The 20,911-nt window shown below is 38.0% G+C and overlaps 1 protein-coding gene across 2 annotated transcripts in view; it reads right to left on the reverse strand.

Moving 5' to 3' along the window:
- Vps13b (vacuolar protein sorting 13 homolog B) overlaps positions 1-20,911 on the reverse strand; it is a 553,787-nt gene that overhangs the window by 278,663 nt on the left and 254,213 nt on the right. For both annotated transcript variants that reach the window (XM_029469591.2, XM_021183993.3), the window contains exons 26-27: positions 1,156-1,327; positions 517-631 (exon numbers count right to left, since the gene is read on the reverse strand). In XM_029469591.2, the coding sequence (XP_029325451.1) occupies positions 517-631; positions 1,156-1,327 (287 nt within the window). The remainder of the gene's footprint in view (positions 1-516; positions 632-1,155; positions 1,328-20,911) is intronic.

Raw genomic sequence — 20,911 nt, forward strand, 5'->3', positions numbered from 1 at the left:
GGGAAAATTTGTACTTTTATTTAGGAAACACTAATGGTGTTTCATTTTATAACACTGAAAAATATCTATTACAAACAATATTTTAATATAATCTTACTTGTGATACATAGGGAATAATGTGGTTTTACATTCATCTATTACATTTATATGATTTATAACAAAAGAGAAGTCTCCTCAAAGTTTAAGGGGCATGAACAGGTGTTCCCCCTCAGTGCAGGCTACAGAACAAGCAGATCAAAGTACGTAACGACAATCAGACATGTTAATTGTGCCCATCTTAGCAAAGCTCTAACACATGGCATACACTCGTGAGGTATTTGTAAAAGCAGTCCTGTGGATGTTTATGGAGAGCTATATGCCATGTTATAAAGTTTTATTGGATACGAATGAAAGACTACTAAGACAATAACTTCATCTGTGAGGCCTTCTCTGAGAGTGTAACTACAGAACAGGAACATCCGTATTGTAAGCAGCTCTAACAAGCCCAGCGCTCCTGCAGCTGTCCCCATCACTGACCTGCTTTGATAGTGGTCGATACTGAAACTCTCTACTTTACACTTGACTTTGGTGTACACATCCTGCACGTCTATGGACGCACTGAGGTCTTCCAGTTCACTGACCATGCAGACCTCTGCAAAAAGAAACACGCTCATCAGCAAGAGAGTTCCTCATAATCAACAGAAATCTCCCATCCTGACCACCTAAAGGGCAGAAAGATAATAGGCTTCTATGTTAATAAGCAACATTAGTGCTAAAGGGCCCTTAATGTTAAGAGAAGGTAGGTATATATATATATATATATATATATATATATATCTCAAGTTAGGAAGACCAGAGTTATTACTGAACAGATAAATGTGTTACCAGCCAAGGATCTCTGAATACTTACAATGCAATGCACTGCTATGCTCAGAGTATGTCACTCATACCTTCTAGGTGAATTTTAATTATCAAAAAGCAAAATTAGAATTTATAAAGTCAAAGAGAATAAGTACAAATAAGCTTCAATGGTAGCAACATTCTTAAATCAAAATACTTGAATATGAGCTAATTATAAATGAAAACACTGAAGAAAATTATACCTACTGTTTCTTCTAAAAGCAGTAATATATATATTTTTTATCTTTATAATAAGAAAGAAAAATACTCCTGTACCTGTGCCTTTTTTTTCAAGGTCTGGCGCAAAGAGCTTTACAGTAGCTTTGGGGAGCACCCACTGCATCCACAGACTAACACGGCCGCTGGACCCACCAATGTTACTGGTAGTTTGTTCCAAGGTAACAGAGTCTGAGAATGGCGAATCATCACCAGCTTGAACCGAATCTCCCTGTGATAAGGAGAAAACAAACAAACAAACTCAAATGTTGATACTCAACCAAAAATACATAAAATAAAATTTATAATTAAAATGATTTTAACTTTTCCATATTAAATAGTCTGATAATATAAATGGTACTGCAAACATACCAAACTAAGCATTATAAGCATACACTATTCAAGCAATTTATACAGTTATAATGTAGGTGCATACTATTAGAGCTTTTCTTAGACCATGGATCTCCAAATAGCCAAGGGTTCTGGCCAGCTGCCTAGGAACGCATTTTTATACGGTCACAGTCAAGGAGTCATGTACTGCCCACTGCTGCTTTTGATGGAGATGACTAGTTGCTACAGAGCAGTTGAATACCACATTTACCCTCTAACTCTTCACAGGAGAAATGTGTGTTTCACATACACATTGGGTGTTTATAAATAAATTTAGAAAAAAAATGGAACAAAGTGATTTGTACAATGTAAAAATCAAGAAAGATTTTCTCTTGTTATACTAGGTTAGAATTCATGAAATGTTTTCTATGACTGAAATCTAAAAGAATAACATATGAGCTTATTCAATTTTCATAGGTATATACTGAACTTGGATAAGATCCTAAATTCCATGGTAGCAAGTTTGCTGTGAAAGATTTGATGGGTGTTTTTGTTTTTGTTTTCTTTTTCAAAAGCTTTTAGTAGCCTAGAACAAAATAAAACCTTTTATTTGAAGTTAAACTAGAGTTCCGTAGCTCTCCTCTCAGATGAAGGAAAAGATGCTGCTAGGACTTCACTGCTGTGCATGTAAAGCTGGACAGAAACAGCAAATATAGCATGTTGACTTGTTAGAAGATGCATTTGTAAGCTATATCTACTTCATTAGGTTGAGTCTAGTCGGCAGCATGATAAACTACAATAAGGACTTTCCAGAGTCCATTACCTCCTTCATAAATTAGTTTTTATGATACTGAATCCTTAGAATCTAGACTAAATAAGAGCATAAAGGTAACACTTCATAAATGGATATTAATCAACTCTGAGTTTGTATCTTTCCTCCTGCCTCTCTCATTCTGTCATTTCTCCAACATAACACACATTTTCATTTGCATGCACTGAGGAGGTCTAAGAGGCCTCAATAGATTTTGCCCTTTTACCCTCTCTTTCCTCTCCCTAGCTAAAACATTTATATTCCTAATGCTAGTTAGCAAAGTTTCTATACTCTTGCTTGGCCACGTCTTCCTTCTGAGGTTGACTACCAAGGTCCAACTATCAAAATATTTAAGTCTAGCAATGAAAAGTCCTGTTTTGGCTGCCCTGATTAACATGTGCAATCAAAATTAATGAACTCAGGGGTTCCCCCTTTTGCCTTTATAAACTGCTTACAAACCACTCTGTCCCTTCTCTCCTCAGAGGCAGCCCTGTGCCCTTCTATCCTTCCCCGTCTCCTGTCCCTTTTCTCTCCTCTCTTTCCCTTTCCCTTCTCCCTACACCTCTATCTCCTGTTTCTCATTCCCTGCATTTGTCCCTCTGGGGCTGAGAACTTGGTTGTGGGGTGTCTTGTGGGATACCAGTACTTTCATACATCCATAATCTCTCATGGCTCCTTATTGATTTGAATGTCTTAAATGAAATGTTTATTTCCTACGTAATAATGCAAGAGCAAAATGTCCCGTAGAACTTTTGAGAAGGCATGTAATAGTGGTTAATGTGTTATTTTCTCCTGGTAGGTAGTCAAAGCAGAAGCCACTAATCTCTAGATCAACCATACCTGAAGGCAAGAGGCATAACTAAAGCCTCATACACAAGAGTGAGAAGCCATGTTCTATCCTGCAGACATGCCTTCCTGGCCAGATAATTAGAAAATGCTACAGAAGTGTTTTATCTGATCTTCTCTCCTATAGCTTAAAAAACAGAAGAACAAGAGTGAAGGACTATGGCAGTGACAACCTTTACTGCAAAAGCTCACAAGGAAGGTGTGGCCAAGCAGAGCAAAAGAACTAGTGTCCTGGGACTTACTGTGATGGGAAATTTTTAGCTCCTTGTCCCAAACATGATCAAAAACTGTTTGTGGGTTATTTTTTTCATATTTCTACTGAATAGTAGAGCTTAAATTTATCACAGCTGAAATTTTTATAATTTAAGAAGCTTCAGAAATTTTATATTTGGTTAGCTGTCTAACATAACATCTAATAAAAAGAACAAACTATTTCGAAAGCAGATACTTTTTACAAAGTCAAATCAATAAAAGATGACACAGTGTAGTTATTATGCATTTTTAAAGAGATAGCTTCTAGAACAACTCCTAATCAAATCCTCTAAGGAAGAGCATACCCCATGGATGACAGGTGCAGAAAACGGCATCTAGTCATTTTTAAACACTCCTGGGTATCCTGAGAAGAATCTTGTGACTGTGGCTTCCAGCTTAGTAAGCACTCTTGAGAAAAATTTTATACTACTCTGTCATGTAGTTTCAATTTTCTTTTTTGATTTAAAACATTTGCTGTGATATTGTTAAACATGTTTCTACATTAATTTCATTCTTTATTTAACAAGTCTATAGTGAAAACTGGACCCAAAATGGTAATGTTGAACTATTTTCCCACATCTCCTTAGTCCAATTTTAAAATAAAAAGTTCATGGAAAATTAACCAACACACTGAGTTTATTTATTCTAGGTAAATTTATCTTGGTTCATTTGGAGGAACAAACACTCTATTCTAACAAAGCCCTCTATTCTAGGACTGCTGCACAGCTCAGGGAAGATCATGGTTGGCCACACTGCTACTCTTCTTTTCAAAATAACTTCAACATTCTTATTCAACCACACAAGCTCCCCAAGGGCTAAACACTTCCACTGCTGTTTGTACTCAAGTCAGCAGTAACAAGTGGCCTGCTGGGTCTCATGCACCTTTGCTCTCTCAATTTCAGTAAATCAGCTTTTAAGCGGAGAACTTAAATCTCACCCATTTTCCCAGTTTACCATGACAGAAATACAAGCACAGGAAGCTGAAGCTGCATTTGCAGAATAGAAAATATCACTCACTCGGCAAAGGTTCAATCATCTGCAATCCTACAAGTAGTTTTACTTAAAAAAACAATTGTTAGAATCTAGTTAGCGCTCTTCTGGTCTGACCAGTACCGGGGCAGGGTCAGCTGACACCCGCCAGCTACCCACAACACCCGCCATAGGATCTTCAGACTTCTGGTGAGTGGAACACAGCTTCTGCTCCAATCCAATCCCACAGGACCTGAGACTGCTTTGGTTGGGGAGGCAGAAATCCAGCCTGAGTAGGGCCACAAGCCTCTTCCGGTCTGAACAGCACCAGGGTAGCTAGAGCTCAGGGTCAGCTGACACCCACCAGCTACCCACGACACCCGCCACAGGATTTTGAGACTTCTGGTGAGTGGAACACAGAGACTGCTCCAATCTTTAAACAGTGACAACGATAACAACTAACCCCAGAGATTACCAGATGGCGAAAGGTAAACTTAAGAATCTTACTAACAGAAAGCAAGACCACTCAACATCATCAGAACCCAGCACACCCACTTCGCCCAGTCCAGGGCACCCCAACACACCGGAAAAGCTAGACCCGGTTCTAAAAGCATATCTCATGATGATGGTAGAGGACATCAAGAAGGACTTTAATAACACACTTAAAGAAATACAAAAGAACACTGGTAAACAGGTAGAAGACATTAAAGAGGAAGCACAAAAATCCCTTAAAGAACTGCTGGAGAACACTGCTAAACAGGTAGAAGACATTAAAGAGGAAGCACAAAAATCCCTTAAAGAACTGCAGGAAAACCAGACCAAACAGGTGATGGAATTGAATAAAACCATCCAAGACCTAAAAAGGGAAGTAGAGACAATGAAGAAAACCCAAATTGAGGCAACACTGGAGATAGAAACACTAGGAAAGAAATCTGGAACCATAGATACGAGCATCAGCAACAGAATACAAGAGATGGAAGAGATAATCTCACGTGCAGAAGACTCCATAGAGAACATCTGCACGACAATCAAAGAAAATACAAAATCCAAAAAGATCCTAACTCAAAACATCCAGGAAATCCAGGACAAAATGAGAAGACCAAACCTACAAATAATAGGAGTAGATGAGAATGAAGATTTTCAACTCAAAGGACCAGCAAATATATTCAACAAAATTATAGAAAAAAACTTCCCAAACCTAAAGAAAGAGATGCCCATGAACATACAAGAACCTTACAGAACTCCAAATAGAATGGACCAGAAAAGAAATTCCTTCCGACACATAATAATCAGAACAACAAATGCACTAAATAAAGATAGAATACTAAAAGCAGTAAGGGAAAAAGGTCAAGTAACATATAAAGGCAAGCCTATCAGAATTACACCGGATTTTTCACCAGAGACTATGAAAGCCAGAAGGGCCTGGACAGATGTTATACAGAAACTAAGAGAACACAATTTCCAGCCCAGGCTACTATACCCAGCCATACTCTCAATTATCATAGATGGAGAAACCAAAGTATTCCACGATAAAACCAAATTCACACATTATCTTTCCACGAATCCAGCACTTCAAAGGATAATAACAGAAAAAAACCAATACAAGGACGGAAACCACGTCCTAGAAAAAGCAAGAAGGTAATCCCTCAACAAACCTAAAAGAAGATGGTCACAAAAACAGAACACCAACTCTAACAACAAAAATAAAAGGAAGCAACAATTACTACTCCCTAATATCTCTTAATATCAATGGACTCAACTTCCCAATAAAAAGACATAGACTAACAGGCTGGCTACAGAAACAGGACCCAACATTTTGCTGCTTACATGAAACTCATCTCAGAGAAAAAGATAGACACTACCTCAGAATGAACGGCTGGAAAACAATTTTCCAAGCAAATGGTAGGAAGAAACAAGCTGGAGTAGCCATTCTAATATCTGATAAGATTGACTTCCAACCCAAAGTCATCAGAAAAGACAAGGAAGGACACTTCATTCTCATCAAAGGTAAAATCCTCCAAGAGGAACTATCAATTCTGAATATCTATGCTCCAAATACAAGGGCAGCCTCATTCATTAAAGATACTTTAGTAAAGCTCAAAGCACACATTGCACCTCACACAATAATAGTGGGAGACTTCAACACACCACATTCACCAATGGACAGATCATAAAAACAGAAACTAAACAGGGACACAGTGAAACTAATAGAGGTTATGAAACAAATGGATCTGACAGATATCTACAGAACATTTTATCCTAAAATGAAAGGATATACCTTCTTCTCAGCCCTCACGGTACCTTCTCCAAAATTGGCCACATAATTGGTCACAAAACAAGCCCCAATATATACAAAAATATTAAAATTGTCCCATGCACCCTACCAGATCATCATGGACTAAGACTGATCTTCAATAACAAAATAAATAATAGAAAGCCAACACACACGTGGAAACTAAACAACACTCTTCTCAATGATACCTTGGTCAAGGAAGGAATAAAGAAAGAAATTAAGGACTTTCTGGAGTGTAATGAAAATGAAGCCACAACATACCCAAACTTATGGGACACACTGAAAGCATTTCTAAGAGGAAAACTCATAGCTCTGAGTGCCTCCAAAAAGAAACTAGAGAGAGCACACATTAGCAGCTTGACAACACACCTAAAAGCTCTAGAACAAAAGGAAGCAAATTCACCCAAGAGGAGTAGACGGCAAGAAATAATCAAACTCAGGGGTGAAATCAACCAAGTGGAAACAAGAAGAACAATTCAAAGAATCAACCAATCGAGGAGCTGGTTCTTTGAGAAAATCAACAAGATAGATAAACCCTTAGCCAGACTCACTAGAGGGCATAGGGAAAGTACTCTAATTAACAAAATCAGAAATGAAAAGGGAGACATAACAACAGACCCTGAAGAAATCCAAAACACCATCAGATCCTTGTACAAAAGGCTATACTTAACAAAACTGGAGAACCTGGATGAAATGGACAAGTTTCTAGACAGATACCAGGTACCAAAGTTAAATCAAGATCAGGTTAATGATCTAAACACTCCCATATCCCCTAAAGAAATAGAAGCAGTCATTAATAGTCTCCCAACCAAAAAAAGCCCAGGACCAGATGGGTTTAGTGCAGAGTTCTATCAAACCTTCAAAGAAGATCTAATCCCAGTTCTTCACAAACTATTCCACAAAATAGAATCAGAAGGTACTCTACCCAACTCATTCTATGAAGCTACAATTACTCTGATACCTAAACCACATAAAGACCCAACAAAAATAGAGAACTTCAGAACAATTTCCCTTATGAATATTGATGCAAAAATCCTCAATAAAGTTCTCGCTAACCGAATTCAAGAACACATCAAATCATCCATCCTGACCAAGTAGTTATCATCCCAGGGATGCAAGGATGGTTCAATATACGAAAATCCATCAATGTAATCCATTATATAAACAAACTCGAAGACAAAAACCACATGATCATCTCTTAGATGCTGAAAAAGCATTTGACAAAATCCAACACCCATTCATGATAAAAGTCTTGGAAAGATCAGGAATTCAAGGCCCATACCTAACCATGATAAAAGCAATCTACAGCAAACCAGTAGCCAACATCAAAGTAAATGGTGAGAAGCTGGAAGAAATCCCACTAAAATCAGGGACTAGACAAGGCTGCCCACTCTCTCCCTACCTATTCAACATTGTACTTGAAGTCCTAGCCAGAGCAATTAGACAACAAAAGGAGATCAAGGGGATACAAATTGGAAAAGAAGAAGTCAAAATATCGCTTTTTGCAGATGATATGATAGTATACATAAGTGACCCTAAAAATTCCACCAGAGAACTCCTAAGCCTGATAAATAGCTTCGGTGAAGTAGCTGGATATAAAATTAACTCAAGCAAGTCAATGGCCTTTCTGTACACAAAGGATAAACAAGCAGAGAAGGAAATTAGGGAAACAACACCCTTCTCAATAGTCACAAACAATATAAAATACCTTGGCGTGACTCTAACTAAGGAAGTGAAAGATCTGTATGACAAGAACTTCAAGTCCCTGAAGAAAGAAATTAAAGAAGATCTCAGAAGATGGAAAAACCTCCCATGCTCATGGATTGGCAGGATCAACATTGTAAAAATGGCTATCTAACCAAAAGCAATCTACAGATTCAATGCAATCCCCATCAAAATTCCAACTCAATTCTTCAACGAATTAGAAAGGGCAATCTGCAAATTCATCTGGAACAACAAAAAACCTAGGATATCAAAAACTCTTCTCAAGGATAAAAGAACCTCTGGTGGAATCACAATGCCTGACCAAAAGCTGTACTACAGAGCAATTGTGATAAAAACTGCATGGTACTGGTATAAGGACAGACAAGTAGACCAATGGAACAGAATTGAAGACCCTAAGATCAAGCCACATACCTATGGTCACTTGATCTTTGACAAGGGAGCAAAAACCATCCAGTGGAAAAAAGACAGCATTTTCAACAAATGGTGATGGCACAACTGGCGGTTATCATGTAGAAGAATTCGAATTGATCCATTCCTATCTCCTTGTACCAAGGTCAAATCTAAGTGGATTAAGGAACTCCACATAAAACCAGAGACACTGAAACTTATAGAGGAGAAAGTAGGGAAACGCCTCAAAGATATGGGTTTAGGGGAAAAATTCCTGACTAGAACAGCAAAGGCTTGTGCTGTAAGATCGAGAATCAATAAATGGGACCTCATAAAGTAGGAAAGCTTCTGCAAGGCAAAAGACACCGTCAATAAGACAAAAAGACCACCAACAGATTGGGAAAGGATCTTTACCTATCCTAAATCAGATAGGGGACTAATATCCAATATATATAAGGAACTCAAGAAGGTGGACTCCAGAAAATCAAATAACCCCGTTAAAAAATGGGGCTCAGAACTGAACAAAGAATTCTCACCTGAGGAATACCGAATGGCAGAGAAGCACCTGAAAAAATGTTCAACATCCTTAATCATCAGGGAAATGCAACTCAAAACAACCCTGAGATTCCACCTCACACCAGTCAGAATGGCTAAGATCAAAAATTCAGGTGACAGCAGATGCTGGCGAGGATGTGGAGAAAGAGGAACACTCCTTCGTTGTTGGTGGGATTGCAAGCTGGTACAACCACTCTGGAAATCAGTTTGGCGATTCCTCAGAAAATTGGACATAATACTACCAGAGGATCCAGCAATACCTCTCCTGGGCATATATCCAGAAGATGTTCCAACCGGTAAGAAGGACGCATGTTCCACTATGTTCATAGCAGCCTTATTTATAATAGCCAGAAGCTGGAAAGAACCCAGATGCCCCTCAACAGAGGAATGGATACAGAAAATGTGGTACATTTACACAATGGAGTACTACTCAGCTATTTAAAGGAATGAATTTATGAAATTCCTAGGCAAATGGATGGATCTGGAGGGCATCATCTTGAGTGAAGTAACACAATCACAAAAGAACTCACACAATATGTATTCACTGATAAGTGGATATTAGCCCAAAAACTTAGGATACCCAAGATATAAGATACAATTTGTTAAACGCATGAAACTCAAGAAGAACGAAGACCAAAGTGTGGACACTGTGCCCCTTCTTGGAATTGGGAACAAAACACCCATGGAAAGAGTTATAGAGATAAAGTTTGGAGCTGTGAAGAAAGGATGGACCATCTAGAGACTGCCATATCCAGGGATCCATCCCATAATCAGCTTCCAAAGGCTGACACCATTGCATACACTAGCAAGATTTTGCTGAAAGGACCCAGATATAGCTGTCTCTTGTGAGACAATGCTGGGGCCTAGCAAACACAGAAGTGGATGCTCACAGTCAGCTATTGGATGGATCACAGGGCCCCCAATGGAGGTCCCCTTTTAAAGACATACCTGTGGTAAGCAGCACAGCAATGAGCTGAATTTCCCAGCTCATCGTGTATTACTTGTATACACAGAGTCACTGTCTACATGAAACAACATAAATTCATCTAAAGACAGAGGACTATGCCTTAAATACCTGTGTTGTTTTTAAAAGGCTGAACTTAATTAATAAATATGCAATATAAGAAAGTAGTAAAACCCAGTATCTATGTCAGTTTTGAGAGTTTTCAAAGGCTTCACAGTGCCACTCTCCCATGAAGCAGCATGCTATGCAACTATAGTACAAAGCACTGAAACTCCTGCTGTAGCCTGCTGAGTCCTCTTTAAGTACAAAAGAAAGTCTCCTGTGATACAGTGCTTTAGCCACTATAGGAAAATTTCATGACGTCCTTCCCACCTCCCGATGAAAAACAATCAACACATTTTTTTTAAATCCTCCTGCCATGGAAAAAAGTTAAATTTTAAAGAATTGAAGATATCAGATCCAGAACTTTTAAAACAGAAGTGGGTGAATCTCTGTAAGTTCCATACCAGCCTGGTCTACATAGTAAATTCTAAACAACCTATGGCTATATAGTGAAATCTAAATCTCTCTTTAAAAAAGAAAATCAGATAAAACAAAAACATAAACTATGATTAAAATCATTAAAAATAAAAAAATTAATTAAAACTCCTATGTATAGTTTTATATGTTTGTAAAAAATTATAGTGACATAATAAACATATACATACATCTCTAGGCTATGCACTATGATAAAGGAGATTTAAATTAATGTGTTGATACGCTAAATTATTTCAACATATATACTGAGATATATATTTCAAGGAGTACATTAGGCTTTATTTTGTACTGGGCTTAAAATATATTGGAACTATAAATATAAAGATACTAGCTAAAGACAAAGGTGATGATAAAAAGTTTGTATGCCATATCCAATAAGAACCTGATATTATTCTTAGACAATGGAGAATGCCACCTAGATAATTTTATTTCTACTTATAATGTTGAGTAATACTTATTAAATTACAGAATAGTATAAATATAGAAATAACACAAAAATGGAAAAAATCCAAGGCAAACTTTTCAATGTTTTTTATTTAGAAAATTCACTATAGCCAAAAAATATGATAAATTTCCCTTCAAAATAAAGAAAGCCAAAAGTTAAAGCTATGTTTAACTTTGCAATATTGCCTAATTTTTTTGGATGAATGATAAATCAATTCAAGTTATTGCTGAAAGTCCTAGTTAGAGCAATGACATGAAGTAAACATGTTTCTTTTAGAAGATAATCTTGTACATAGAAAACTCTGAAGAAAGCCAGGCTTGGTGGCACACGCCTTTAATCCCAGCACTTGGGAGGCAGAGGCAGGCGGATTTCTGAGTTTGAGGCCAGCCTGGTCTACAGAGTGAGTTCCAGGATAGCCAGGGCTATGTAGAAAAACCTGGTCTCAAAAAGATCAAGAAAAAAAGAAAAGGAAGAAAAGAGGAGAGGAGGGGAGGAGAGAAACTCTGAAGAATCTATAACATAAAACTCTAGAATTAATAAATTATGCTAAGTTGCAGGATACCAAATGAATAAATAATAATTTATTGTGTTTCTTCACACTGCTAGTGAGCAAGAGAAATTCTTCTATACTATCTAGAAGAAAAGAAATGCAAATAAACTAAGCAGAGAGAGGAAAACATTTGTGTTAAAGTTTTTCAGTGATTTTTAAGAAAAATGAAATCTAACTTCAACAGACATTTTTTTTTAAAAGATTTTTTATTTTAGGAATATGAGTACACTGTCACTGTCCTCAGACACATCAGAAAAAGGGCATTAGATCCCATTACAGATGGTTGTGAGCCACCATGTGATTGCTGGAAATTGAACTCAGGACCTCTGGAAGAACAGGAAGTGATCTTAAGCAATGAGCCATCTTTCAAGCCCCCTCAAGAGACTTTATGGAGACTCGCCTGCTTAAACATCAGATGTACAATTTAGAGCATGCTGCTGTTCAATAGTGTTTCAGCTGAAGTAGATGAAAAGCTGAGAAGGTATATGGATGGAAAGTAAAACAACTGAATATTAGGTCATAAAATTGTAAACTAGTAAATTGTAAGCTTTGTATTATTGTCAACTATACTGGAATGGCACCAGGAGTCACTGTGGCACAGACTTACCTTACAGCTTGACATGTAGTAAGTGGGGGATGGTAGAAACTTCAGAAGACTTATGGGCAGTTTCAGGTAGCTAGGCGTGTGTCCTTCAAGGACTTTAGCCCCTCCTTCAATCACTTTTAATCCCTCTAATGGATTGGACTTCCAAATATGGATGGAGCTGGAGGATATCATCCGGAGTGAGGTAGCCCAATCACAAAAGAGCTCACTTGATATGCACTCAAAGATAAGTGGATATTAGACCAGAAACTTAGAATACCCAAGCTATACGTTGCAAAACACAAGAAAATCAAGAAGGACCACCAAAGCATGGATACTTCATTCCTCCTAAGAATAGGGAACAAAATACCCATGGAATGAGATATAGAGACAAAGTTTGGAGCCAAGACGAAAGGATGGACCATTCAGAGACTGTCGCTCCCTGGGATCCATCCCATAATCAGCCACCAAATGCAGAGACTATTGCATATGCCACCAGGATTTTGCTGACAGGACCCTGATATAGCTGTCTCTTGTGAGGTTGTGCCAGTGCTGGGCAAACACAGAAGTGGATGCTTATAGTCATCTATTGGATGGAACACAGGGCCTCCAATGGAGGAGCTGAAGGCAGTACCCAATGAACTGAAGGGGTCTGTAACCTTTTAGGCTGAACAACAATGAACTAACCAGTACCCCCAGAGCTCATGTCTCTAGCTGCATATGTAGCAGAAGATGGCCTAGTCAGCCATCATTGGAAAGAGGGGCCCCTTGGTCTTGCAAACTTTATATGCCCCAGTACAGAGGAACACCAGGGCCAAGAAGTGGGAGTGGGTGGGTAGGGAAGAAGGGCGGGGTGAGGGTATAGGGGACTTTCAGGAGAGCATTTGAAGTGTAAATGAAGACTAGGCCATATCCTCCAGATCCATCCATTTGCCTAAGAATTTCATAAATTCATTCTTTTTAATGGCTGAGTAGTACTGCATTGTGTAAATGTACCACATTTTCTATGTCCATTCCTCTGTTGAGAGACATCGGTGTTCTTTCCATCTCCTGGATATTATAAATAAAGCTGCTATGAACGTAGTAGTGCATGTGTCCTTATTACCAGTTGGAACATCTTCTGGGTATATGCCCAGGAGAGGTATTGCTGGATCCTCCAGTAGTACTATGTCCAATTTTCTGAGGAACTGCCAGACTGACTTCCAGAATGGTTGTACAAGCTTCCAATCCCACCAGCAATGGAGGAGTGTTCCTCTTTCTCCACATCCTCTCCAGCATCTGCTCGCACCTGAATTTTTGATCTTAGCCATTCTGACTGGTGTGAGGTGGAATGTCAGGGTTGTTTTGATTTGCATTTCCCCAATGATTAAGGATGTTGGATATTTTTTCAGGTGTTTCTCAGTCATTTGGTATTCCTCAGGTGAGAATTCTTTGTTTAGCTCTGAGCACCATATTTTATAGGGATGATTTGAATTTCTGGAGTCCAGCTTCTTCAGCTCTTTCTTTGTATATATTGGATATTGGTCCCCTATCAGATTTAGGATTGGTAAAAATCCTTTCCCAATCTGTTGGTGGCCTTTTTGTCTTATTGACAGTATCTTTTGCCTTACAGAAGCTTTGCAATTTTATGAGGTCCCATTTGTCTATTCTAGATCTTACAGCACAAGCCATTGCTGTTCTGGTCAGGAATTTTTTCCCCTGTGCCCATATCTTCGAGGCTTTTCCCCACTTTCTCCTCTATAAATTTCAGTGTCTCTGGTTTTATGTGGAGGTTTTTGATCCACTAAGACTTGAGTTTTGTACAAGGAGATAAGAATGGATCAATTCAAATTCTTCTACATGATAACCACCAGTTGTGACATCACCATTTGTTGAAAATGCCGTCTCTTTTCCACTGGATGGTTTTAGCTCCCTTGTCAAAGATCAAGTGACCATAGGTGTGTGGGTTCATTTCTGGATCTTCAATTCTATTCCATTGATCTACCTGTCTGTTGCTGTACCAGTACCATGCAGTTTTTATCACAATTGCTCTGTAGTACAGCTTGAGGTCAGGCATGGTGATTCTACCAGAGCTTCTTTTATTGTTGAGAATAGTTTTTGCTATCCTAGGTTTTTGTTATTCCAGATGAATTTTCAAATTCCCTTTTTTAAATATTTTAAAAAGCCTAGTCATATTGATCATTGTAAAAGCCAAGTAGTAAGTACATTGCAATCATTGTGTACTTATATAACATCCTTTCTCTGCATATATGCATGTGTCCATATGAAAACAGAAGCACATACGTGCTCAAATAAATATTGTTGTCTGAAATACAGTCATCCTTCAACACCTGCTGGATGGTTCTAGAAACCTCTATGGATTCCCAAATCCTAAAATACTCAAGTACTTTAAATTTCATTATATATACATATATATATATATATGTACATATATATATACATATATATACACACACATATATACATACACACACACACACACACATATATTTTTCCTCCTATATTCTTAGTTATCTCTAGGTCACTGATAACACCATAGCCACCTATCAGTCAGCAGTGGGAATAAGTTTTGAGTGATGCATGCTTAGCCTTTTTGATTGTTGCAAGCTCATAGAATAGACCTACACAAACTAAGATGGCTGCACTACTTCCAAGCAATATGACCCAAGGACAATAGTGGTTAATGTCCATGACAAAATAATTACAAGTTGTTAAACATTGCATGAACATAGTTGCTATATAGGAAATTTACCAAGAAAAAGTTTTGACATATTCAGTGCAAGAGATTTTTCCAAGTATTTTTGCCTAGTGGGAACAAGAATGGATTCACAAGTCTGACCAAATACATACTGATCCTCTATCCACACCAGGTTGACACTGGTCTTGTAATGTCTCATAGTGTTTAGAACCCATGGGAATGTTCTTGGGGAAATCCTTCATTTTACATGTAACATACTTCATTCCCTTTGCCACACTACAGCCTGCCAAGAAGTCCTTGAAGAATGAATATTCTTATCTCCTCATTTTTCAATTCACCCTTGCCAAAAAATATTAGGAAGGAGAGCAGCTGCTGGCCCCTACCAAATGGCCTTGCTACATTTTATCATAACCTAACACTTCCTCTTTTTTGGACAATTGTTTCATTTGGTTTAGGGGATAAAAGAAGGCTATGGTGAAAAATATCCTTTATTTCCATTCTTTGCTATACCCTGGAGCTTCTGTGTACTTACAAATAAATGTACCAAAGCTGTTAATATCTCAGAAATATCTTCATAAAGTAGGGAAATATTTGGTAAATACATTTAACCATAGGTATTTTTAAATGCAGCCCATTATATTGCTGGCATAACTGGCGGTTATGATGTAGAAGAATGTGAATTGATCCATTCCTATCTCCTTGTACTAAGGTCAAATCTAAGTGGATCAAGGAGCTCCACATAAAACCAGAGCCAGTGAAACTTATAGAAGAGAAAGTGGGGAAAAGCCTCGAAAATATGGGCACAGGAGAAAAATTCCTAAATAGAACAGCAATGGCTTGTACTGTAAGATCAAGAATAGACAAATGGGACCTCATAAAATTGCAAAGCTTCTTCTGTAAGGCAAAAGACACTGTCAATAAGACAAAAAGGCCACCAACAGATTGGGAAAGGATTTTTACCAATCTTAAATCTGATAGGGGACTAATATCCAATATATACAAAGTGCTCAAGAAGCTGGACACCAGAAAATCAAATAACCCCATTAAAAAATGGTGCTCAGAGCTAAACAAAGAATTCTCACCTGAGGAATACCAAATGGCTGAGAAGCACCTGAAAAAATGTTCAGCATCCTTAATCATCAAAGAAATGCAAATCAAAGCAACCCTGAGATTCCACCTCACACCAGTCAGAATGGCTAAGATAAAAAACTCAGGTGACCACAGATGCTGGAGAGGATGTGGCAAAAGAGGAACACTCCTCCATTGTTGGTGGGATTGCAAACTTGTACAACCACTCTGGAAATCAGTCTAGGGGTTCCTCAGAAAATTGGACATAGTACTACCGGAGGATCCAGCAATAACTCTCCTGGGCATATATCCAGAAGATGTTCCAACCGGTAAGAAGGACACATGCTCCATTATGTTCATAGCATCCTTATTTATAATAGCCAGAAGCTGAAAACAAACAAAATGTCCCTCAACAGAGGAATGGATACAGAAAATGTGGTACATTTACACAATGGAGTACAACTCAGCTATTAAAAAGAATGAATTTATGAAATTCCTAGGCAAATGGATGGACCTGGAGGGCATCATCCTGAGTGAGGTAACACAATCACAAAAGAACTCACATGATATGTACTCACTGATAAGTGGATATTAGCCCAGAAACTTAGTATAGCGAGATATAAGATACAATTTGCAAAACACATGAAACTGAAGAAGAATGAACACCAAAGTATGGACACTTTGCCCCTTCTTAGAATTGGGAACAAAACACCCATGGAAGGAGTTACAGAGACAAAGTTTGGAGCTGAGTTGAAAGGATGGACCATCTTGAGACTGTCATATCCAGGGATCCATCCCATAATCAGCTTCCAAACGCTGACACCATTGCATACACTAGCAAGATTTTGCTGAAAGGACCCAGATATAGCTGTCTCTTGTGAGACTATGCTGGGGCCTAGCAAACACATAAGTGGATGCTCACAGTCAGCTATTGGATGGAACACAGGGCCCCCAATGGAGGAGCTAAAGAAAGTACCCAAGGAGCTAAAGGGATCTGCAACACTATAGGTGGACCAACATTATGAACTAACCAGTACCCCCCTAGAGCTCGTGTTTCTAGCTGCATATGTATCAGAAGATGGCCTAGTCGGCTATCATTGGAAAGAGAGGTCCATCGGTCTTGCAAACTTTATATGCCTCAGTACAGGGGAACACCTGGGCCAAGAAATGGGGGGACTTTTGGGATAGCATTGGAAATGTAAATGAAGAAAATACCAAATTGCCCTTTCTAACTCAGTGAAGAATTGAGTTGGAATTTTGATGGGGATTGCATTGAATCTGTAGATTACTTTCGGCAGGATAGCCATTTGGACTATATTAAGACCCCATGCATCTTATCAGATCACCATAGATGAAAGCTGGACTTCCAGAAAATCAGAAAAAACAGCAAGACTACATATTCATGGAAACTAAACAACTCTGTACTCAATGATCACTGGAACAGGGAAGAAATAAAGAAATAAAAGGGTTTATATAATTCAATGAAAATGAGAGCACTATACACCCCAACTTATGGGACATAATGAAAGTAATGAATGTCCTAGGCCAGATGGTTTTAGTGCAGAATTCTACCAGACTTTCAAAGAAGAGCTAATACCAATACTCCTCAATCTATTCCACAAAATAGGAACAAAAAGAACATTGCCAAAGTCATTCTATGAGGCCACAGTCACCTGATACCTATACTACATAAAGACTCAATGAAGAAAGAGTTTCACACCAATTTCCCTTATTTACATTGATAAAAAAATATGCCCAAAACCAAATCCAAGAACACCCAGAGAGAGGCTACCCCTTGAGAAGGAAAAGGTGGAATGGAGGGAATACTTGTATGAGCAGGTACTAGGAAGAGGAAGGCCTGATATTGGGTTGTAAAGTGAATAAATAAACAAAAGAGCTCATTAAGCTTTCTTACTCTCTAGCCTTTCTTCTCTTTCTCTCTTCCCCCTTCTTTCCTCCTGACCTTGGCCAGCCTCTCCCTCTCTCTTTCTACCTCCTCTGTTTCCCCCTGCCTTTCTACAATAAAGCTCTAAAACCAAAACCAAAACCAAAAAAATAAATAAATAAATAAAAATTAAACAAAAGAAAGTAGAAATTGTGTCAAACACCTTAAGTCCTTTACTGTCTTGAGAATGTGAGGAGATAATTCCTGAAAAGCCATGATTTTAATGAGCATTTCCAATGAAGAGCTACTGTGAATCTCTTTGAGAAAAAGTGACATTTGCATTTAAAACAGGAGAAGTCTATATTCCCAGCTCTTGCAAAGACAACAGCAATACTAGAATTTATCCAGAAGGGAGCAGTCAATCAGCTTCCATCTGTGATACAGACCTGGGACTTACTCATCAGTCCTTTTAAACTATCATGGCTTCAAACTATCACTTTAATTTAGCTTTTAATTTTCCTCTGAGACTGTGTCTGAGGAACATTCTGGATCCTAATTCCATGGTGCCACAGCAACTCTATAATATTGTCTGTTATATTATTTTGTCATAACAAGTAAGGGTGGAGAACTTCTTTAGTCTCAGTACTCTGGAGGCAGAGACAGGTGGATCTGGAATTTTAAGCCAGCCTAATCTATATAGGGAATTCCAAGCCAACCAGGGATTATAATGAGACCTGGTATCAAAAAACAAACAAACAAACAAACACACAAGTATAAAATATAGCCAGGCATGGTGGTGCACTCTTTTAATCCCAGCACTTGGGAGGCAGAGGCAGGAGGATTTCTGAGTTCAAGGCCATCCTGGTCTACAAAGTGAGTTCCAGGACACTCAGGGCTATACAGAGAAACCCTGTCTCGAAAAAAAGACAAAAAAAACAACCACACAAAAAAGAATAAAATATAATAATTTTCCTTATCTATATGTTGGAAAATAAAAAAAAATTAAGAAAATTACATTAAGAATGTACTTATTAAAGTAAAGTAACTGAGTTTGCTGACTAGTATGCTAATAAAGTTTGTGATCTGCTGGACAAAGACAGCACACTCACTCCTTCAGCCTGCAGTGTGTTGAAGTAGGGGTTTAGATGGGATGGTGCTCTGAGTGAGTTAGAGTTTTATTGCCACTTCCCACAGTAAAGATCATCATGTAGCTGCAGATCATCTGCAACACCATGAGAAAGGTCACATGACTATTATCACAACATATGTTGTGTATGCTCTGTGCCCACATGGTTCTGATGCTCACATGTAATGCTGCTAATATAAAGGCCTCCTGTAATGAGAAGACAGTTTCAGTGCAAGCATGAGTCAAGAGAAGCAAAGGACTACAGTGCTGCCCAGCAATGCCTTATCCAACGAAGCACTGGAACAGACTCCAAGTGTTCAGTCTCCTGTGATACAGATTCTCTGCATTCCCATGTTTTTTAATGAGAAAACAACTTTTACTTGCAGTAAGTTAGGCAGCTGGTACATTTGAACACACGGACAAATCCAGGAAAAATCAAGATACTTGTTACACGGGAACTCAAAGGATCCCCAAAAAGAATTAACCATATGATTCAAAGGTGGAAGGAAAGAAAATTGGAAAGGTTGCAAATCAAATTTCTAGAAACACCATAAACAAAAGTAAACAAGAAATAAAAGTTTGACCCAAAGCTTGAATTTTTGTTGAACTAATGAGGCACAGGGTGAGCCATATGGCTGGTACACTATTACACACTAACAAAATATTCACCATATCTTTATGTTGTTCTTTAGTACTGGATTATTAAGGAGATACATTTAAATGCAGGTGTATTCTCAGTTTACTGTGATTCCCCACAAAAATATTTATTGAAAGGAAACAAAAACATTAAGGTATGTAAAATATGAACATCTAAGATATAAAGTTCTAGCTGTACTACTCAATGCTCACATGAAAACCATCTCAACAGCAGCCCTCCTCTCTTCATGGAGGCAAATCAGCCAAAGCATCTGAAGGAACCTCTGAAGGAACAAGCTTTCCAAGAGTTAGGGTCCAATGATTATCTTGGGAGTCAATGACTTCTTCTGGGTACACTATCTGCATTGAAGTGCACTTACTATGCAAATGACTGCCACTTCTAGGTTGTTTAATCCTGATTCTGTATTGTTTCAAAGAAGCTCTTTTACATAGTCTTTCTTGATAATTAATTCTTGAATGCTTTACATTAACATTCATTCAATTTAATTTTTGTCAAGCCAAAATAATTAATTTAATCAAATTAATTCAAATTATCTTTATACCAAAACTTAAGAAAAACCAATCCTCTAACTTCAAATGAACTGAAGTACAGCTAAAGTCTGATGAACTTTTCCTTTTGTTTCTTTGCTGGAACTAGGGATTGAATGGAGAACTTATGCAAACTAGGAAAGTAGTCTACCACTGAGCTACATCTGCACCTCAGAATTAGTTTTAAAATAACTGAGGAAAACCCTCTTAGCCCTGATTGATCTCATTTTCTTTTAAAATTTCTTCACTTTGACAAATGAAGACCATTCTTCTAGTCTGTTATGTTGTTAACTCTACTAAAATAAAATTACACCCAACCCTCATTTATTAAAATCTCATTCATTTATTAAAAATATTCAAATACAATCTTCTCACAAAATATTAACAAATTTCTCAGGAGAAGTCTTATAATGATGTATGTACAAATGTTGGTACTATTTACTTCTATTACAGCTTATATTCAGGTCATCAGATCTTTTGCACTGGTTGTACGAACACTTCATGATTCTAGCACATGCCATTTGTGCTATGAATTAGATGAGTGGAAATTCCCAAGAGGCATGAGTACTTCCATAGTCGGAAGTCCAAAAGCTGACATTCTTGTGAA

The sequence above is a fragment of the Mus caroli genome, unplaced genomic scaffold, assembly GCF_978045245.1.
Source record: "Mus caroli unplaced genomic scaffold, Mus_caroli_1 scaffold_16, whole genome shotgun sequence".
In the NCBI taxonomy this organism is placed as follows: Eukaryota; Metazoa; Chordata; class Mammalia; order Rodentia; family Muridae; genus Mus; species Mus caroli.